At 44.5% G+C, this 23,131-nt stretch overlaps 1 protein-coding gene across 1 annotated transcript in view; it reads left to right on the top strand.

Annotated features, from left to right (window-relative positions):
• The window catches only part of AFF3 (ALF transcription elongation factor 3), a 328,116-nt gene that overhangs the window by 233,339 nt on the left and 71,646 nt on the right, over positions 1-23,131 (top strand). Inside the window, exons 8-9 of the mRNA XM_075135785.1 lie at positions 4,523-4,574; positions 19,259-19,299. Of these exons, the coding sequence (XP_074991886.1) occupies positions 4,523-4,574; positions 19,259-19,299 (93 nt within the window). The remainder of the gene's footprint in view (positions 1-4,522; positions 4,575-19,258; positions 19,300-23,131) is intronic.

The following is a 23,131-nucleotide window of genomic DNA, read 5'->3' as shown; positions in this document are numbered from 1 at the left end:
CCACAGAGGCATTTTTTGAGAGTTTTATGCCTCAATAAGTAATTTGCAGGGCGGAAGGAAAGAATTCATTAGGCCAAGGAATGAGAAATGTATCAGGGATTGAAGTAAAATGCAAGGTGCGATGCCTGCTGCTTCATTCGTGTGCACCGGCAGATGTGACACGTAATTCCTGGGTGGGGCCGTGTCTTCACCCTGGAAGAAAATAGATATCCTCCTGCGTAGGGCTATGCTGGAAGGGTCTCAGACTGGCTCCAGTCATTAAAAGTTGCAACTGATTCCCGACTGGCTGTTGAAGACCACTTCCCCCAGGCACGGCACCATCCACATCTCCCTCCCCAGGCAGCTCCTTCTCCTCCAGCTCTTTCAAATCCAAAAATCTTTGACCTGGGCCCTGGCTCTACCCTCACACTTGAAACTTGATGTTACTTTGATGTTACGTCCCAGAGGGGAAACTAGATGTCTTCCTGCTATCCCCTGGGCTCTGGCTGGGGCTGAAGATAATCCTTGCTTGGGACTTGACTTTCCGGCAACAACAAATCAGGAAAAAAGACAGACAGACAAAACAGTGAAGCTGCAAGTCTCCTCTTGACCATTCCCTTTGAGCAAGGTCAAGATGGCCTCCCATCCCAAACCCCAGGTACTTTTGACCAGGAGCATCTCCTGGCCCTTCGACATGCTGGGATGAGCAGAGGGTCCCTCTGCAGTGCCCCATATGGTCACCCTGCCCCGGTAGCCTACTGAACCAATGCAGTGAGCACCCCCCAGATAAAACAGGTCAGGCTTTCTGATAAGCTACGTAGGAGATTTGGACACCCAGTCACATTGAAATTGGCAGATGTTGGATATCGATGCCCTCTAGAAGACTTTCTGACTGTTTTCCATTGCAGGTGAGTAACCCCTCACCCCCCTAACTGTAACTGAGTGGCCCAGTACCCCAGGCTGCAACCCCTTAATTGGTTACTGGAGAAAGAAACCAGCTGGCTTGCTGAGGCGTTTCTCAATATCCCAAACTCATCTCCTTTCATTATGTCTCTACCTGTTACGTTCTTTGCGGAGAAAGGAACAAATGCATTAATTAGAGTGCAGTGAGCGCTCCCGCCCGAGCCTCCCACCCCTCGCTGCCTCCGCGACCTCACAGAGATTTCACTAAAAATGTGTAATTAGGTTCTGCAAAGTGACTTCCTGACCATATGCGCTCTTTTCAAGTGCAGAAACCCTAAGTGGTAGTGTGTGTTTTTCAGACCTGCTTCGAGTACCATTTCATTTTTCTAGCTGTTGTTTACAAAGGTGTATTTACTTATCTTTTTACCAGTGCCCGAGCACATCAAAGCCAAGTCCATTTCAAAAAATCTTAAAGCCCATGGACTATGTCACTTACTGGCCTGGATTTTGTGTATTCTGAAAAAGGTGTTACAGAAAATAGCTATAGATAGGCTGGGTTGAAAGGGCTGTGTTTGCACGTGAGCTTGTAGGTGTTTGTCTGTCCATCCTTGCACTAGTTTGCCAGAATATGTGAAGAAATTCCATCATGAGCAGGGGTTGATTTAAACATGATCTGAAGCGTTCTGCTAACACAGGGTGTACCAAAGCTCATTCTGTGCTGAATCTGTGCCAAAGTGCTTTTCAGATAAATTACAAATTAATGAAATGCCTCTTGTGATGAAAATATTTTTCTTCTCTTCTGTTCTCCCTCTCTTCAAGTGGGGTCTGCTGGTTCAGTTATGGACTTTTTCTTTTAACCATCATCATTGTCATGGTGAAAATGAGTTACTAAACGTTCCTCAAAAGCATCCAGACTCAAAATTGACCTGACTTCCTTAAGATGCTTACTATAAACTGGAGTCCCTATAACACAAACTCCTCCTCCTCGCGCAGGGTGTGCTTCAGCCTGGGCTGTGAGAGCTGCCTGGTGTCCAGGGAGTCTCCTTCTCCAGGACTGCTGGCAGGTGAAGCTGAAGTCGCCGGTGACAGTGTGTCCTGCTCTGGCTGTAGCTTTGTAGCTCAGGGCTGAGGGCCTCACCTGACAGTGAAAGCAGCCTGAAACCAGTGAAGACTTTTAGGCATGGAGGTTATACCTGCACAGCTCCTGCCTTTACAAGGTAGACCTCTACATTGGCAAGCTATCTTAACCTGATACATCCTTGTGACAAATACATGGATCAGGCAGGTCAAATCCCACTCTAGGGGAAAAAAGCAAGCAAGCATTTTATGATGACCTATTTTTTCCTATCCCCAGTGTTAGGAGATTGTTTGTACGCTGACGGTAGTTCCAGAAGGGGCCGCGAGCCCCGGGCAGGCAGTGCTTTTCTTGGAAAGCAGCGCTTCTGAAATAAGAAACAGACAGGGAAAATAAAGACGGGCTAAAACACACAAGCAAGAAGAGGTTGATGGGCCAGCGCTGCGGTTTCTTCTTCCTTTTGTGTGGATGGTTCCTGCTTGCAGTCCTGGTGCCTCACCTTCGCTCCACTCACACCTCCACACAACCTGAAGGCTTCGAAGCATCATAGTTGCTTCTAATCACAGACTCAAAATACACATTTTTTTACGTTGATACAAAAAGCCAGGACACTAATAAATACATAGAGCTACCTAGAACATTTCATTATACGCTTTTGATTTTCCAACTTCCATTTAGGAGAAGAGCTAAATTGCTAAATCTTAAATAATGTGCTTAACTGGCACCTCCCTAGCAGAAATTCACGCACTCAAACTCAAGGGAGAGCAGGCAGTGACACCCTGGGTGCTCTGCTTTTCACACAATAAGCATACTCTCTCTGGTTAAATCACTATCAGTGCAGATTTTGTCACATTTAATTACATAGTGCCCAATCCCAGATCTGAGCTTTCTATTTTCAAGCGCTAAATAGATCTAACTAAAAAAATGAGCAATTATAAGATTGTTTGGATCCCTATAGGTGGTGGGATCCAAAGCCAATGTGGATCTTGCAATGTTTACAGGAAGTTTTGCCTCTCTGACATCTTTTAGCTCCTAGGAGCTATATCCCATGTCATTCGTACCTGTCCCATTTGCCCACTTCTCAGCAGGGCTTATTAGCTTGACCGGTGGCTGAATCAATACAGCCACCGGAGTTTTTGCTGACTCAGGAGATGGCAGAGCGAGTTTTTTCCTGCCTGTGGACATATTTCAGGATAAAACACGGGCAAGTCTTGCTATGAGATCGTCAAGTCCCTCTAACTCAATGGGTGTCCTGTATATTTGAGGTGTCTGCATTGCAATGAGATTTTGCTGAATTCGATATGTTGGTTTTACAGAGGAAAAATCTTGGCACAAGTAGAAGGAAATGTGGGAAAAAAGCAAGACAAGAGTCTTTAAGAGATGAACCAGTGGGATTTTCTGCTCTGACCCCCGATCCTGTTCTTACACACCTATGTTCCCCGAAAGGGGAAATAGGGAAGCAGTTGTGCTGGCAGCAACAGGCAGGCACTGTACGTACAGCGAGGAGCTGAGGAGAGGGTGGTTAGGCTCGGTGCTCTTTTAAGACACAGCACACCATGTCGCCCATGTAAGAGTCACGCTTTTCAGGCACGCTCTAGGAGGATCTAGGCACAAGTACAAGGAGGTGGTTTGAAATTACTACATATGTCTTCTTGAGATATTTACACTCCGGGGACCACCCACGTCACAGGATGTGTTTGAATTGCTCACCAAGCTTTCTTCTGAAGTTGAGACGAAATTACAGATTCTCTTTTCCCAGAATGCAAAAATTAGCAACTTTCTGAATTATTATTATTACAGAGGCTTTTTTTAAAAATAGGTCCCATTCTTGAAGAACTTTCAAGCACTGGGGGAAACCTTTGCACCTCTTCAGCTCCTTTAACTGTTGGTTACTTAACCCTAGCTTGTAAAAAAAATGCATGGAGGTAAAAACAAACTCCTCTTCTTGGGAGCCAGTTTAAGCAAGTTGAGGAAAGGATATGGGAAGGGAGGATGAAATCCCCATTAGAAAAGATGCATTATTTTCTATGTTTATATGACAGTGAAATCCTTGTGGATACTCTTGTGCACTGAGACAATATATTTTAGTTTTAATTGTTTCAGTCAATGTCAATTTTACATCAAACATGCAATAAAGTAAAAATGGCCTTTGGGAAACATCACTGAATCTTATTTTGTGCTGCAGTGCTGCCAGTGTAAATATCTACTTCTGTTTTGTAAGCTCAAAGCCAAATGGAGCAAAATTTTCCTTTCAGAGAGACTACTGACCTGTCAGCATCAAAAATATTATTTTTAGCATATAAAAATTGTTTGTCAGGATCTTTGCAAAATCCATTATTGCTCTAGTAAACATTTTCCCTTAGGCAGTAATAGTAGGAAATGAATTAAGAAGTTAGTTGATAGCAACTGGATAAGAAAAAATTGTAGTGTCACATCTACAGAATTACGAGGATAAAATATATTTTCTTTCTATTTAAATTATTAAATGTTTACAGTAGCTCAGAGAAAACATCAGATCTGAAGCATTTTGGTAAATTATAATTTATTCTACTGCTTGCTTTCCAGAATGCTAGAAGATGACCTCAAGTTAAGCAGCGACGAAGAAGAGAATGACCAGGTAAGAACCAGACAACTAACATGTCACTTGCAGCATGTTTCATGCCCAGACTGAGCTACTGCAAATATTTTGCTAATGCTTTTTCAAAACATACATAAAGGTTATCAAAATACATGGCAGTACTGTAACTGGAATAACAGATGTTGCTGCTCGGAGCCAGCCCGGGTGTGCTAACTGCTGGATTGGTGGGGAACGGTCTGCAGTGCTCTTGATTTATTACCTTGATGCGACCCAGAAGGTTTTCGTATCAGTCTCCTGATTTGATTTTGTTTTGTTTTAAAGAGCGGCCAAGGAGGGAAGAAACAGGAATTCTGGATTAAGGGTTCAGGCCAAACCTTGCAATCATGAGCTGGCCCCAGGGATTAGCCGCTGGGCTGCTTAGAGCCTCGCCGGCATCCCCCCAGCCCTCGCCTCTCCTCTGAGCATTTTCGGTCCTGTCTCTGCATGGCCCATGCGTGCTAAGAAAGCTAAGGACAGCTGAGAGAAAGCCGTGGCTGTGTGTTTGGTTCACTCCATAACACAGCAATTAGAGCACTTGCCTGGGTTTTAATGACCCCAAACTACCTGACTGGGAGCGGATACCTCAGCCAAAGTTTTCCATGTGTCAGCAGAGCTGGGTTTTGTTGGTGGGGAGAGGTGTCTCCCAATTTTTCCTTAAAACATTGCTGTGTTTTGTCTAAATAATTAAGTACTCGCTGGAATAGGGCTGGATCTTGACTTTCCCATGGCCAGCCGAGTGCCTCATTGCCAAGCGGTGCTATGCCACGCTCTCTCCTTCTCAGTGCACTGGCATGGGTGATTTGGTTGGGGATGAGAGGGCAAGAGCCACTTCCCTTCCTTCTTGCACTAAAATGCATGTCCCGTGCCTTCCCCAGAGCAAATGAGGGCAGTACTGCCCCTGGTTGCATCTCACAGCTGGATCCAGACCTGGATATAACATGGGTTTCAAGTGTGATTATTTTAGTCAAGGGTAACTGGAGCTACCTAGACTTCTGAAATTCAGGATCTTAGACAAATAGTTCTAGGTATGTAGGCATGAAGCTCTTCCAGAATATTCTTTAACTCTTGTTATTAGAAGTCTCTATTTTACAATATATTCCAAACAACAGGTAAATCAAAACCTTTTAATATTTATACTAAACCATTATTTTGTCTATTTTGAGCAAAGCTTCTTGGTGTTAAGAAGATTCAGCACATAGATTCAATTATTTACATATTTATACAATTTCTTTTTGTATTTTTTTTCTTTAATGTATTTCATCCTGAAACACTTCACATTTAATTACTCTTCCTGCTTGTCTAGATAGTTTAAAACACAGCGCATAGACAGCATAGGGCAAAGTAAAAAGTGAGGGACAGGAGGGATGTCTGAAGAATAACAATAGCACACCAAGATGCCGTGGTGCTTGCAGCGAGGGGCTGGGTGGGGGGGGTGGGGGGAGCCAGTGGTCAGGAGAGGTGGCTTCTCCTTTGGATAGGAAGGGAGATGGGATCCTGTGTAATGGATGTCAGTGCGGAACAGACTGGCAGAGCCAGAGAGCTGAAATTCTGCTTTGCTTCATAGGAAGCAGAAAAGGACACATGAAAGTGTTTATCGTGCAGGAGATAAAAGAACATTAGTACATTTAGACGGAGAAGGGATCGTGGAAAAGTACTGCCATGCGTTTGGGCGTGCACACATGGTACCTTCGGTTTAGCGCTACCACTTACAACTATTAACATCTTTCATGCGCTTGGACTGCTCAGTATTATGTGTGCTACTCAAGGTCTTCACTCAGTAACCAGAGCTTTAGGATACAGCTGATACAGCCTGGGTCCTTCACCTCGGTGCTCGAACAGGCTCTGCAGAGCCAGAGTTTGCCACCCGTGCGGCAAAGAGCAGAGCTGAGATCCCAGTACTCGCTTCTAATCACCATGGGCTCTAGCATGAGCAACCTTCGGCAATTATTTTGTGACTTGGTCCTCTTTCCTAGTCACCTTTTTTTCTAACTTGACTGTACAGATAAAAATCTCCTGGAGGCACAGGCTGGCTCCTGCTATATGAAATGCTTTGCAGAACCTCAGCTGAGACCTGCAGGTTTGCTTAATGAAGAGTCCTAAATAAATATGCCTGCTGGATAGACAAAACACTAAGTTTCCATCTACCTAGCAGGAAATAGGCCCTAAAAAAGAGTAACACAGACCCCCTCTGCCAATAAATGCCCAGATTACATGGATCTGTGTCTAAATGTCAGTGGAAGAACCCATTTTCTTTTACTTCCTAATGCTGAGGCTCTTTAATCTCAGATCTCCTCCTGAGCTCGGGAACCGGAAAGAAAGAAATCAAAGGTGAAGGGACAGGAACAGTACATGAGTGATTCCCAGATATTCCTTACACAATTAATTAACCTTTGAGCACCCAGACTCATTTAAGTAGTCCGATTTCCTAAAGAGCCGAAGGTGAGCTGTACAAGACCCGGGAAGCTTTTCACTGTGCTAATTTCTAACCAGGGAAGTCTGGGGGAAAGGCTTTGAAAACTCCAGAGGAGATTTTGCGTTTGCATCTGAAATCGCCAAGCAGCGAACGGAAAGCGTATGAAGCGGTGCAAAGGGGGACAGGTGCTCCTGCACTCCCCGGGCTGGTATTTGGAGGGCTGTGACTGACCCAGGGCATGTGAGCCATGGATGAGAGAGGCCAAATGCAAGACAGAGACATGATTAAGAGCTTCGGGACCAGCAGTGGGCAAGGCATTCCCAAGCCTTCCCTCCGCGTCAGCAATTAAGGTAGTGAGATTCACAGAGCCAGGAGAGGCAAAAGAGGCTGGATTTGAGCTGAGTGTGTGTGCGCCCACAGTAATTACATTATCCACACATATTAGTCTCTTAATTTTAATTACATAAATGTATTTTTCCTCTTTAATGAGCATAGTTTATCCATTTAAACTGATCGTTTTAATTTTACAGGCAGTGATCATAGGATTTAATATGCAGAGGGAAAATTTCCTGTTGGCATATTTTACATCACGCAGATTGAAGAAAATATACTTTTTAATCCCCAATCAATATCTGAAGAGCACGCAATTAACAGATACCAAGGTAGTTAACATAAATCTGCAAGTTAAAGAGCCAATTCATTTTGATTTATAACACATAGAGTAATAATTTCATCGTCGTCTCTCCCAGAAAGCATCTGAAGCTTTGTAGCATGAAGATGTCAAAATTGTACTTAAGATTGTTCGGAGTACTGAATTGTGGTGGTTATTGCCTTTTGGTTCCTTGAAGTGTGGCATAGCACATGAAACAGTCCCCATTATAATAACCTGCTCTTCTCCGTAGAGGTCACTGGATAACTTAAATCAGTCTTGGGTGAAATATTAAAAGGAGATTGTCAATTGTAATATGAACAATTCTCTTTTTTCCCCCCTACTTGTCCTTTTACAGTATGAAAATTTTGTAATAGAAAGTAGTTCCTTTAAGGGGAAAAAGATCCCTGGCATCATTTGTGCAATTCATGTCAATCAATAGCCAAATAAATTAACTGACTGGTACGCATACATGGAATAATAATCTAACATATTTTTGCTACCCAAGTCTGCTTCCTTGTATGCATTTTTTCTGTGCGGGATCAGGTTGGTTGCCGCTGAAGTTTTGTGGCTGTGAAAATTTATTACCCACAGAGTCAATCTGCATTCTGGCTGCCAAGTCTGAATAAATAGAGTCATTGTGCTTGTCTGGAATATGTAACCAAAGTTCATCCAGTCAGCTTGACTTTCACATCCCATGGGATTCATAAAAGCCAACACCCTGGTATGTGCTCTTGATTCCTGCCAAAATTTTGTAAAATTGTATAAACAGAAGTTGAAGAAGCAATCAGAACACGCTCCCAGGGACGTGGTTCCGCACTCCAGCCCCTGCTGTATCTCAAAAGGAGACCCAACTTTACTACTTTTTTTTTGTTTTTTAAATAACCGTACGACTATCCCCCTGCAGCAGCAGGTAAATGCCGGGGCTGAAGACACGCTCTGCGCACAGTGCACAGGGAGGGCAGCGAACAGTCCTCTGGGGTTCATTAATTTTGCTTATGTGCCCTGCACCAAAGGAAGAGGGAAGGCAGCGTTTGCCTGCAAGCGGCTGCCCTCCTTAAGAAGGGATGGGGACAGGCTGGCCCTGCAGGGTCTGAGCGGTGTGAGGGAAATCGGCCTCTCCGCAGGCAAGCCAAGACAAACAGAAAGCCATGTCCCTTCACAGGAGACCTCAGGGGAAGAGCAGCTTCAAGAATGTTCACCAGGAACAGCTTCAGCACGGTAAAATAAAAGTCTCGGCAGCCTGGTCTGGCTCGTCACCCAGAGCCCCACAGGGCAATGGCAGCCCACCTAGCCCGGCGCCCTCCCAGGGGTCCCAGGGCTGCCCCCCACCCACAGCAGCCTGGGGACAGCCAGGGTGGGCTGCTGGCCCTGGGGGACCCGTCCATGCTCCAGCATCACCCTAGCATTTCCGGCTGAGCCGGAAAACTTGATGCTAATTCAAGTTACACCCACAGCTCCGGGGGGGACATACATGCCTATGTTTCCTCCCCATCACGTATGTGCTGAGGGATGCCAGGGCTCAGCACTGGAAATGCATCTTTCTGGCAGGACTGTCTGCAGCGTAGGCATTTAGGACCAGCCAAATCCATCCTGTTGTTGCAACAGGACAGAAGTCCATCTATGTGGTCAATGGCAATCGGTGTGACCGTGTCCCTATGTAAATAGCATTAGGAAATGATTTATTTTTTTTAAGTCACAAAATCATGTTTCATTTCTTTAACAGTAGCCAGAAAAAAATGAGAAAGAATGTATGTAAAGACAATCTTTTTAATAATGTGTAGGATTTTTCTCTCTCACTTCTGGATATGAACTGACAATCAATAAAAAGATAAAAATTATCCTGAAATGAACGGTCATGCACCCACCTTCTTCCAGAAGGAATAATTTTTGGTAGTCTTTATAAGCACTACTTCTGCATATGATTTCTGCATATGACATATTCCAGCTAATTTGAAGACATCTGTAATGAATTTTGAAACAAACTGAAAAAGGGGCAAAGCAGCTACAAGCTTTCTTTCCATAAGACCTCCCCTGTTAGGACGGCGCTTTCTGAAGTCGAAGATCAGCCGAGCAGAGCGCAGAGTCAGGTACATCTAGAGAGAAGAGTTGTATTGGGCAAATTATATCACGCCACTGCATAGCCCTGTTCATCATTAGAACTATTTTTAGGCAGTGCTAATTGCATTCACATATGCCATGTCCAAATATTTTAACCACATTAAGTCATTTTAGTGTTGGGCTTCCTTTTATTCACCTCTTCATCAGTGCAATACTTGATGCTTGATCAGAAGGGAAAATGAGTGAAAAAGGAGATGAGAACACTCAGCCCTGGAAAAAAAGGCACAGAGCCTGCATCATTGCTGCAAATGAATTTCTCTCTCAAAAAATGCCCTGATAAACTTGGAAAAAAAAATCTTTCTGATGAGAAGTTTCTCACTCCACTGAGCACAGGAAACTTATTTCATGAAGTCTGGCCACGTGCGAGTCTGACTGCAACCAAAACTGCAAAAAGCAGAGATAAGCAAAAGTGGAAAAATTAAGTTTTAGGTTAAGGAATGGCTGGAGCCTCAGGTGGTTTTGTACTTAATCCAAATGCTCTGTTCAGCCCTCTGTCACTATAACGTGAGTGTGTTTTTAGACTGGAGGAATAGCCACTGCAACAGCCTTACTTAACTCAGGTAAGTCCATTATTTCCTGTGTATTAGAGAAGCAATCCTTTCGGTATCCAACTTAACTAAACTCCAGAGTAAGATTTAAGTCAGCTGAGCCAAGCTTTTTTTGTGGTTTGCCAGCTCTGATTTTAAAATCTCTGAGATATCTAAATTTTCACTTCCACAAGGCATGACAGGAAGACCAAGATTGCCTCCCTGAAACTGTCAGATGAAACAAAATAAGAGCTCGGTCTTCTCCTGCCAAACTTGGCTCACATCACTGCCTATCTTACAAAATCAGATTCAATGTCTGTCATGCTCTGGCAGGCAGGATCAAGCTCTAAATTTGAGTGCCACCACCATGAACGACAGTGAAAAAGGTCAGAAATCAGCTTGACTCTTGGATGTGCACAAAATTTGGGGAAATTCAAACACAGCACTCTGATCTCCATGCTTCTCAGTAGCAAACCTCTAAAAATAGACTGGAAAATAAACTTAAAATACAAGGGCATCTTCCTCGTCTCTTCATGTGGATGCTGTGCCTAAGCTAAGTTTTAGCTCTAGTAAATGTCCAAAGCCTGCCCTTTTCCACTGGTATCACCTCTTTCCAAGTCTAACAGTTTCTCTCTGTATCTACTGTAACTTCCTTAACCCCATCTTCTTGAAATCTTTGGTTAGTCTTTTTTCCCCTTGTGAACTGGAATTACCGTACGAACGTCTGTTTTAACTGGCGTGGGAACATATCCCAGTGCAATCAGTTCAGCAGTGCGGGCTACTTTGGGGTGTAAAGAAGGATGAGGCCCCACATCTCCAGGCTGGCTTTCCCTTGTCCCTGTCTCTCGTGAGCCCTTCAGCCCACGCGCCGCTCCTCCTGCCGCAAAGAGCCCTCGCTGGAGCCAGCCACCGCGCCTGAGCCTTGCCCCGCTCAAGCGTGGCCACAAAGCGTCTGTTTGCCTTCAGGCAAATTCATTCCAGCGTGCCTGTAAGAGAACGGTTAAATAACCAGCAGTCACAAATAATTTAGAGCGCAAATTAGTGTCATTTGTAATATTGCAGCTACTACAAGCTGTAAGAGAAGAACATACCCCCGACACATTCAGGAGCTCAAAGGGCACAGGCTAGCTTATCCTTATCCCGCTCTGTTATTTTTACGTCGCTGTACCTGTCTATCCCTCTCAACTCGTGTGTTTTTAGTATCAGCCCAGGTTCTCCCTGTGCAAAGGAAGCAGAAGGCAGTGAGGGTTGCTGTAGGGACTCCGCTTGTGTCTCTCTCACACACCTGCCCGCGCACACACTCATGCACACGCAGCAACACAGCCTCCCAGCCTCTCCAGGAGCTGCCTGTTGCTCTCTGCAAGGCAGAAGGCCAAGCTCTCTTCGCTCCCCGTGGCCATTCAGCTCAGGCTGGGGTGGTGTCAGCGCGAGGAGCTTGTGTGAAGGAGATGTGGTGCACAGAGATGGATGACAGCAGAAGCAGAGAAAGAGACAGCTGAGAGCATGTCAGAAAACAAAAGGAACATGAAAAGGGAAAGGGATTAGGGGAATAAAAAAGAAATTAATAAAGAAAATAAATTGGAAAAAAAGGACATTATAAAGGGAGTAGCAGCTATATTAGAACACGATGAGAAATAAGCAAAAAGAGCCAGCAACCAATCCATCAAAACTAGAATTTAAGAAAAAGGGACGGGGGAACCATTGCTACAATTTCTCCTGCACCTAGGATGAAATCTCTCTCCTCTGAAGTCAGCAGGACTTTAGCCACTGATTTCAATCAACTTCGGACGTTATGCCCCATCTTCTTTTTTATTTCCTAGCACAATACAAGCAGATACTTGGGTAGTAGCAAATGCATCATAGTTGATTGACATAGCAGAGTTACCACTATTTGGGGAATTCAGGCTTGTATTTCCCCTATTTCCACACATATGGACTTTTAGAAAAATTCTGAGCTTTCAGACTTCCCAGTAAATCTTGTAAAGCCTGTGGAACAACACTGGCATTTTTTACCTGCGATATCCTAAGTGTAAGCAGCACTTCAACCAAGTTACCTTTGCCTGGATAAGGAGACTAATTCTGGGGAGACAGAGGAGGTTTTCCAAAGTGACTGCTGCTTCGCTTGCAATGACTGAGACCTTCCTCCAGTGTCATTGAAAATTAACCATTTCATTAATATAAAGTATCAAGGACTTTCCTTCTGCTCGTCTACACTGAAAAAGATTAAACTCATCTGCGTTGAAACCCTGCGTGGCTGTTGGGACTGCCGGAGAAATCTGAACAGATGCAGGACAGAAGACCCAACATTTACAGATATATAAAACTCTCTGTATGGTTAATACCCATGCTGATTATATGGTAATTTGGAGATCCAAATCACTTAACAAGTATTAACTACTTAATACAATGCCCCTGAGAGGTATTTAGGTAGAGCTAAGCAAGAATTATTATCTCTGTAGAATTGACAGGGAGACTGAGACCGAGATGTGGCTTGTTTGAAGCCACATGGCGAGTCAGCTGCAAAGCCAGGATTAGCACTTGGGTCTTTCCCTCCCAGGTGCCATGTTCAAGTCACTAGACTGTGCTGCCCCTGAAGATTAATAAGGATTAATGGGCACAGCAGAGGAGAAAGAACAATGTACACCAGAAATACAATAATAAAACTCCAGGGTGAAAAATGAATACCGAGGTGTTGAAAGGCCTGGAGAAATCATGAAATCCAGGAAAGGTTTTATAGTTTCTTAAAAGATGTGGCTCTGATGATAACCAACTCCAAAAGGGGAAGGAAGGGAGACCCTTTTAAGTCTTACAGCCTGTAAATCTTAAATAAATATCAACCGGACAGTGAAAATCACATTCACACATTTATATTGCAAATTTACAGAGAAACACTCAAGCTGCAGTTTACAAGTGATTTTAAATCCCTCAGAAATTCACACTGGAAAGCAATCCTCAAACAAAGCCCCTAGGAACAACGAGGAGTACAGAATAATGCAGTGAGAGAAGGCACATTAGGAATCACTTACAATAAATTGCCTGACCTGAGCTCCTCGGGCAACTTCTTGTGGCCACAAGACACTCACGGGCATTTAAACAGGGCAAGCCTGTAGGTGCGAGAGGGTTTCATTACCTCTGCTTTGAGCCCTGATGAGAGCGTCATTGCAACGCTCTGCAGCTCTGCACTCTTCAAGGAGAATGCCGAAAACTGAAGAGGGTTTCAAGAGGAGGGAGAAGGGATGCCTAACACCTTCAGAAAACACGCCATGGAGTGAAAGATATTCGCGCAATGAATATTTTGCTTAGAGCTTGTCTAAAGCGGGGCTGGTGGCTGGCTTGATCACAGTCTACAAACACCTGTTCAGGGAGCAGAGCTGTGAGGCTGGAAGGCAGCTCCATCTCACAGGTAAAGGTAAAACTTCCAGCACAAGAAGGTGCCTATAAACAGAGTTGGACTAAACTCACATCTTAACACAGAAGGTGAAAAACTGTGCGTGTGGTTGGACTGAGGTGGGTTCACCACAAGAGGATTATCCAGAAGTTTTGGTCTAGGTCCACAACGGCTCCCAGATCTGAAGCAGGAAAAAAGCTCTGGAGAGTCCTGTGGCCCAAGTTATGGCATGCAGTCAGGTTGTGCTCTTCGCAGAGTTTTTTTCCTGGCTTCACTAGTTTAGGAATAAATTGCATTTAAGCTAAAAACAAACAAAACCTTAGGAAATTAAAACAGAATCAACATGGAAGACATATGAAGAGTGAAACATGAAAGAAGACAGATATAAAAGTATTTGTTCTGGTCTAGTTCCCAAATGGCGGTATATAGTAATGACATCTTTCCTTAACCCTGGCTTGGAAAAAGTGCATCTACAGCTCACTAACTGCAGTCCAATAGAGGGTGACATCCAGCAGTCTGGGGGGTTGCTAGTATGGGAGATGCTCACTTAGAGCATAAATGGTTCACTGCACAGTTCCAGGGCAACACCTACCACCCAAGGAAGACAAACAAGATGCTCTGGAAGCAATGCAATTTACTCATGCACAGGGAGTATGTATTGTTATACTGTCACCGAAGAAATGGTTCAAATTCTCACCTTGTGTACACCTGCACCATCTCAGTGAAGTCTCTGGTATAACTGGTGTAGCTCCATACAATTGCTGTAACTGAGCTCTCTCGTGATAACAGCGATTAATCCACAGGACAGGAAAAATGGAAAACAAACTGTCTGAATCTGCCAACGATCAATTTATTGGCTTTTATTTGCCAAAGCGTGCCGTGGGTGAGGTATAGGAAAATGTATCCACAGTCAGGCTGCAGTGCCTCCAAGACACTCTTCCAAGCCCAGCAGAACATTCTGCAGTAGTTCTCATTTGCTTCTTATCCAAAAATGCCTGCAAGCCCAGCAGTTTATGAAGCAATTCCGCTCCAACCAGATGATTAAGAAAGAAAAGAAGAAAAAAAGAAAAAAAGGAGGGATTTCTGGGGACCACTCTTAACAGTCCTGTATCTCCAGCTCAATAGCTGTATTCAACCCGTTCTGCTCACTGCTCAGTCCCAATTACAATGAACTAGCTCGCTGCTCAGTCCCAATTACAATGAAAGTATTTAATTTCCTCTTTGATTTCCCTTCAACAACAGAATGCAACTTGTGACACTTCAAGTAATTTCGGTAGCTCATTTAACACACGCTGAAACCTGAATATCTGCTGATTATGTTCCCAAGCTCTGGCTCATTGCAATAAAGGATGGAGAAAGGAGATGCAATCTCTGGAGATTGAGAACCTGAACATGATTACTGCTGGCTGAAAACTTGTTTTGTCCCAGTAGTCTTGGGGTACAGCTAGAATCTCTCATGAATTATTAATGAACTATAGGCAGATCAATGAAACTCTGCCCTAAATGTATCTATAACCAACTCAGGTGGGGGACAAACAAGTCTAACTAGCCAGTATCCTGTAATTTACAACTCTTGATGTAGTGAAAAGGAGTAATTCGTCTCATTTACTGTGGCTGGTTTCTCAAACCCAAGTACCTGAGTCACCTAAGTGAATATTTTTTTTCCCTTCCCTGCTTCCTACTCAGCATTAAAGTTATTATGGTTGGCCTCCAATATCCGTGTTCATATCGAGGAGGACCTTCCTCCATCAGTAACCCCACTGATTCCAAGAACTGAAAATTCAGGATTATATTCATTACTGGTGAACACATGGAAGTATAACTCAATCACTTATCAAGAGAATATTAAGCTCCCATAAAGGGCTTTTTAGTGGTAAGTCTTGGAGATCTTTACATTCTGTCAGCAATATCAAACTTCAAAATTATTTCTTATCCCTAATTTCTATAACCAAAATAGTCACTTACTTCCAGGAATAATAAAGACTGTAGCACATATTCTCATCTTTCTTGATGGATGATGGTTGGCCTCAGTAAAGTTGTTAACGATGTAAAATAAAATGCAAATTAAATAGCACAATCAAAATCAATCTATTAAAAAAATAGTCATGCAGGCAGTATATCATACTAAGTATCACCCTTTTGCTTACATTGTTACATAGATAATACCAGCATATTAGAAACATAATAAATCACAGAAAGCTGTTTCTCTAGCCTATGGGTCATGACCCTCCATGGGGATTCATGAATGAGTTTGAATGGGGTCACAAAAAAACTGTTAGCGAGAAGCAAGGGCAGATATTTCCCCCTAAGTTGAGCAGCCCAATCCTCTAGCAGGGGAACAAGAAAGCAGACTGTAATTAGTGGCTGCAAGTATTTATACTTGCTAGGGAACTGCTAACTACTTTTAATTACAACAGTTCACTTTCTCCAGGAGAGGGGAGCAATATAGGCTGGAATTAAAATTGCCAGATAGCTGCTAACTGCCTTTCATTGCAGGCAATAGATCTGTTTCTCCAGGGAGGAAGAATAAACTTGCAACTGGATCTTATTCCCCCATCATTTAGAAATGGGGCCATTACCAACTCAGGGGGTCACACAAATATGCAATCAAACACGGTTGTGTTTTCAAACAGTGTAAGAAAGAAATCAATAGTCTCATTTATAGAATGTGCAACCACCAAGCAAAGAGTGAGGTGCCCCATGTAATCTGCATTGCATCCTGGTGAAGAAGGACATTTATTAAAGGACTTAAAATGAGAAGCTAATTGAAAAAGTAGAATGATCTCACTGAGAAGCACTTGTACATTTCTCTCTGCTGCCCTGCCTGTCGTCTGAACCCACTTTCTTGCCCAGAATGGATCACCTTTTCAAAGCTGTCAACAACTGGATGTACCAAGATGGAAACTGAAGACTGGGACTTGAGACTGCAGTCACACACCACGTGGCCTGGCTTGGTTCACGCTGATGAGAGTCCTCTCCTCTTCCCTCCTGAGGGCAGCTTTCGTCGAGACTGGAAGAGAAATCATCCAGCTCTTCTCCCTCTCTCAAAATTAGGGATTTTAGGGAAATACAAGAGTGATATGCACCCCACATCCCCATGTTAGGGGCTTTTAGTGTCATCAAAGTCCATGTTTGCTTTCTTGAGGTCTCTGTAAGGTACATGAGGTCTCTGGCTACAGAGCAGCCTGTCTCCTTCAGTGCCCTCTGGCTATCGCAGCCACCATGTTCCTTGCTCCAGCAGTGCTCTGCAGCTCCCCAGAAGGGAGTGAGAGCGATGTCAGGTGAAAGCAACCTCACTGGCAGACATGCCCTTACCTCAGCAGCCAGGGTCTCCGCTGCACGCTGCCCCCACGGTCCCCTTCCCATTCTCACCCTGCGATGTGACACCCTCTCCCTGGGGAAGCAGCTCAGAGAAGAGATCCAGTTTGCAAACAGCCTGGGGAAAAAGAAGAAGAAAAAAAAGACGGAAAAGTGTTATTTTTCACCTGGATCAGTTTTCCAACCTGTTGCATTGCACAACCACATGAGCACCTGTGGTGGCCTGAGCCAAGAGTGGGAAACATTAAAATGGCCTAAACAGCAGTGCCATGTAGCGGCTGCTTGCGAGGGAAAGACTAGCCCTGGCTGCTGGCGGGAGAGAAGAAGGAGAGGTGACCTGAATGGTGCCTACACAACTTGGCCACGGAAAAGGGCTCTGATAGTGAGAGAAAGCTCCTGAGTTTTGGGGCAAAAGGCATAACACGGCGCAGGGGTCAGCATTGAAGCTGGGCAGCTCGAAACTCAAAATGGACATAGCTTCCTCTTCCTCATAGGGCACTAAAGAAGAGATTCCGCCGTAAGACCTACATTTTGGGTCTCTCCTGCGTTTGTGTACAAGCAGTGGGATGAAATTGTCATAACGAGCCGCTTGCAGAGGAGAGAGTAAAAATGGTGCCAGCCCGCTGAACTGGAGAGTGGCGGCTCCCATTAAGGCCTGCCCTGTACCCAGTGGCCTGGATGGTGTGGACAGGGTTGTATCCAAACTGCGTGCAAACAGGATGGCCTACTGAAGACAGTGAAAAATACCAGACTCCCCATATTATTTTCCTAATACTAAAACCAGCATGTTCATGCCATGGGCACACTCCCACTCCCACTGTGGAAAGTCAATGCTAAGGAAAAACCCCTCCTGTGAGCCATGCCAGCCACAGGAGATGCGGCATAGTCCTTGTCTCCTTGTCTCACATAATTTGGTATGTGATGATACACAGCAAACTACTTCTCCCCAGGGAACCCGGGAGGCCCACGTTTTTCCAGAAAGTTCCCTGAGCAGAAATCCTGCTTCCAAAATCAAGTAGAAACCCTTCCCAAAGCATTTCTGCACTCCTGTCAGACCTGCAGGGATCTGCTCAAGAGGATCTTTTCACACCTTTCTGTGAAATGCTCCATAACTGCAACTGCAAGTCAGGTTTTATCAAGTTTTTCTTTGCAGCCTGTCAGCAGCTTTTTGACTAGCCGGAAAGGTTACCTCCATGCTCTCTGGTGCTGAGCGGGATGCCTGCAAGCTGTGCGGCTTGTTCAGGGATAGGGATGCAGCCTATCCTGAGAAGCCAGGGAGAATGGTTGCAAAAAACATATTTATTGATAACTGCAAAGAGAAAATCAACATTTAATTCCCTGCCCCTTGACTCTCCGTACTACTTAGCTTTGTGTCCCGTCTGTGCCAGGTGAAGCACAGCCTGGACAGGTACGGCTGGGAAGGGAATGCTCTGGGCAGCTCCAAGTATAATGGAGGCTTTAGAGCAGATTTTCAAAACATTATGGATTTCATCTTTGCTTAGCAGCTGGTTACTGTGCCGAAGCCATGAATCACACCACTTGAAGTGATTGAAGGAGGGGAAAGAATAATAATAATAAAGAGGCAAACTAGCTCAGGGATAGGCTTGGGAGTCCTATTAAACTTGAGAGGCTATGATTTCTATTCCCAGAACTGCTGGTTAACACAAGAACAAGCACCATGCTTCCCCACCCCATCCAAAGAGTTGTATTAGGCAAAAACTGAAGAGCAAACCAGCAACAGGTCAATCCTGTACTGTGTAGTCAAAAGTTGCCAGCAGATTAACATGGCAGCGCTCATGAAAAGTCAGCAGCAGCTCTGGCAAGCTTTGCAAAATTTATAATTATAGCTACGGGCTTCATCGCAAAAGGAACCAAATATGTGATGTTTGTTTCTGTGGAAGAATGGGAGGAGACTAATGGTAAAGGAGAGGGAGTGGGAGTGCGGAAGCGGGGAGAGGGGAAGGCAGAGAACAGAGCCCTGCCGAGTTTTCAGGGACCCGCAGAAAAAATCGTCTAAATAGAGTAGTTCAGACCTCAAATACCGTGCGGTGCTTTGACAATCTTCTGGTTTATGGCATACTTAACAAAGTGTTCTTACATTTACTAGGCTGGAATGTCCATTTGACTATAGACTCTCTGCTACTTTGCTCGTACTTTAACATTTTGGACACGTGACAAAAATGTGTGTAACGCATTTTTTAAAGTGTTGATTGTGCTCGTAATTTTCAAGTCAGAATATAAAATAAACATCTCTGCCCTTTCTTCCAGCAGGCAGCACAGAGATCTGCTCTCCGCGTTCTATCTGACAGGTACATTTTGTCATTTTTATGAACTATAAATTGCTTTATGAAACGTTGAGCCCTATTTATTGTGGCATATAACTCATAATCGGATTTTGTCCCCAAAGTATCTGTGAACTGGGATGTTAAACATTTTGCATGCTTGGATTTGTCATGCATGTGTAGAGTTTATTACTGCAAAAATCAGAGTCTTGTTGTATTTCATACCGAGTATGCAGAATCCCTTGTTGTGATACCAAACGAGAGATAAGAAACTTACTGGAGAAGGCATGAATGATGCAGTAAATTCTGAGCTTTAGAGTTTGCTGAGATATATCTAAGCTCATTTTTCAGCAATAAGTACTTCATTTATTCCGAGATGTTCTCTTTTGACTTTTTCCAAATCCTTTCCCTGGGAATTGCTCTTCTTTCGATGAGATTCTCTGTACATTTTATGCACAAAAACAATGCCCTTTTTACCCCTTATGTTTTGAGGATTGGTATTTTGGAGGAATTTAATTCATTTTTTCACTTCTTCTGGAACTGCAGCAGTGCTCCAGGCAGATAAGCAGGGGACCAAATCCTTAGACAGTGTTCAGGTTTTACTCAGCTCTTTTTCAAGCAAAAATCCATTAACTTCAATGGGAAACTTGCCCGAGTGAGGAATTCAGGATTTGGGCCATAGTAAATGTTATAGTTGGGCCATAGGTCTGCACAGGTATTTACCTTAAATGACTTTTATGAAAGAGGATTGATTGAAATATAAGGTAGCTTTCTAAGACGGTCCTGATTTCTTTTCCAGTTTTGGGAACGGGGGGAGGGAAGGGGGAGGAGAGACTGTACATTTTAGTGCCTGTGAAAAAGAACTAGCAGATTTACATTTATCCACAAATGAGGTACTGTGTCATGCAGGCTGACACAGAGTAAATTTCCCCATGCCTTGTTGGCAGCCCCCTCTGCTCCGTCTGGCCCCCCGCCCCCCGCCTCCCTGGGAATAAGCGGTAATTGACTCTGGAAGCCAGCTCAGGCCAGGATTTCTCCAGAGCAGAGCCTGTCACTTAGGCTGAATTATATGTTGTGCATGGATGAATAACATTTCTCTCTGCTTGGAGGCTAAGACCGCCAAAATTATCGACCTTCCCCCCCCCAAGTTTACAAACACCGTTTTGTTTAGAGGTTTTTTCCACCCCCCCTTAAGGAAAAAAATTCCCCAGTGAAATGTATGGGATGCGGGTGAAATCGCTGGCGCGGTTGTAGGGCACACAAGTATTTGCTGTAACTGGGACGAATGCAAAAAGAAAGAGGAGTCAGAGTCAGCATTATGCCCCTCTCCCTGGAGGTGTGCAGGCTCGCCCCCGAGGCAAAGCAGCTTTTGCACTTGGTGGGGGCAATACTGTGACCAAAGAAAATGTGGGGTTTTTTTTTCTCAGCATGCTTCCCCTGGGCTGAATGAGGAACATTCCTGCAGAAGCACCCCTGGAGGTAGTTAACAAGCCCCAAACCCCTCACTGCGCTTTCTGTCTCCTCTAGACAGAAAAGTGGCAGAGATGGATAGATGGTCCCTACCTCATCAGGGGTGGTGAGGGAGCTGGGCGCAGGCTGCCCTCATCCTCGGGGCAAAAGGGCTGAAATGTTGCTCATCAGACCTCAGGTTTAGTATTTATGATCAGATATTCTCCTCTTTGCCCCTAAAAGCATGCCAGAGACTACAGCTTTCCCACCTGCTCTGCAAACATTTGGCCATCCGGGCACCCTCCTCCCCTCCCTCTGGAGGGGGTGCTGGGAAGGCTGTGGGTGCACCCTGTGGGGCTGCCTCCCTGCCGCCCCTAGCCTCACTGCAGCGAGCGAACGGGAGGGCAGGGGGCCAAAACCCACACTGTGATGGCAGTTTCTGTCTGGTCTTGGCTAAAGTGAGGCTGCCTATGATATTGCTGCTCATTACTTGTGTCCCAGTAACAACTAAGAGCTCCCGGTCACACACGAGCCCTTCCCAGCAGCAAGGGAGGTGGCAGCTTAAATAAATCTCAGTAATTTCGCCCATTATTTTTTTGGAAAAATATTCTCCAGCAGTTCCTGTTTCAGTTTTTGCTTTCAGGTTGTGTTAAAAAGGTAACAGTTAGCTAAACTGAAAGGGGGAGGAAAAAAAAAAAAGAGAGTTTTTAAACCTGTAGCCATTGATTTCTTTAGTGTATTGCACTCAGTCTTGTTTTCAGAATGACACAGTAACCCCCAGCAGATTTATGTGCAAACTCAAAGATTAGTGACCCAGAAGCTTGACTGAAACAGCTTTTCTGCTTCCAGAAGACAGGTTGCTCTGCACATGCACCGACTATTTTGTCAGGAAAGATGCACTGGCCCCATTAGCTTTTCATTCTTTCATGAAAAACCCTCAGTGTTTATACAGCACAGCTTGGTTTTAATTTTATTGTGCTCTTTAGTAAAGTGGTCTAATGCTACAGATTGCTCAGTTTCTGGGACAGAGAAGAGCAAGAGCTTAACTCATATACCTTAATGGTATAGTGTTAGCGTATCTTCAATTGTCTGACTCTCATATCCACTGCCTGAATAGCTTTCAAATGAAGAAAAATGTCTGCAACTAAAATATTCAGTGTGTTCTGTTGTTATTTAACAGTAAGCCGTGTGGTTAAGCCGGGTCTTAAACCTGTTTAATCCCACTGAGCTAAATAGATTTTATTATTGACTCCCATGGTCCCAGAACTCTGACCTTAAGGCTGAAGTTAAAAGCTAATTTTTTGCAGTCTGTTCCGCTAACCCAGAAGCACTTGCTCACTGGATACATTTGCAATGGAGAATGTCCAGCTGTAAATTACAGCTGTTTGTAATCATACCCAAACACAACACTCATTATTATTCTTTTGTTCTTTTTAGGCTGAAAAGCCCACCATGAGGGAGACCGCACAGTACTTAATCCACACATTAAATTTACTCGCAGCTCATATTCATGTGCAAGATAAGATTTTCCATGAAGTAAAGATTTACAGTGGTCCTAGGGCACTTTTATTCCCCTAGCTGCTTTTATTTCTCTGTGCTGTAGTGTGGGCCAAGGGGGTCTGCCTAAGGTTTTGAATGCTTAGAGGAAAGTGTTGTACCACTGCTGGATTTCCTCTCTCGTCGTAATAGGGGAAAGATAGCTCATTCACTGCGGTGCTGGGGTGGTACTTATGAGACATGCTTAATCCACAGTTGTGGTCTGTTATACTTTCTGTGTACTTGCGCTGGAGGACGCGGGCAGACCCTGCTAGCTGTGCCCATACGAACCTCAGCGCAGGCGTGTAGGGCAGAGGGAGAGCTGAAGCCGCTCAGCCCAGCAGTGCTGGCAAGCATCCCAGCTGGTAAGTCCTGTAAAGAGTCCAGCTCACTAGCTTACGCTCAGCACCTGGTTAATATATACGTGTCATCCAGAGCTGAACTGTTCAGTACAGGCTATGATAAACCTTTTTGATTTACTACCTTGGGCTGTTGATAGGCAAGGCGTCTCAACACTAACATCCTTTTGGCAGTGCAGACAAGCCCCGTTCATGATGGTTGGTGAGTTACACAGCCTGTCTGAGCTTCGGTCCACCTTCCTGTCGGGTGGAAGGGATAGTACTTTGCATTTCCGTGTAACCATGCCTTGTCTGTCCATGTTTGATCACAGTTAGGACATTGAAATGCAGGCTGTGCCAGGCATGAGCTGGTTTACCCTAATGGGTCTGGCCAGTTGCACTTAAGATCCTGAAGGGCAAAGAAATACTCCCTGTTGTCCCCTCGAGCGGTGAAGGGTTCGGGGAGCTGAGCAGCAGGTCATGCGAGGCAGCAGAGCCCCACATCTGTGGGGAGAGAGACGTTTGCAAGCAGAGGT

This window comes from Calonectris borealis, chromosome 1, assembly GCF_964195595.1.
Source record: "Calonectris borealis chromosome 1, bCalBor7.hap1.2, whole genome shotgun sequence".
Taxonomy (NCBI): Eukaryota; Metazoa; Chordata; class Aves; order Procellariiformes; family Procellariidae; genus Calonectris; species Calonectris borealis.
This window is presented reverse-complemented; position numbering and strand designations above follow the sequence as displayed.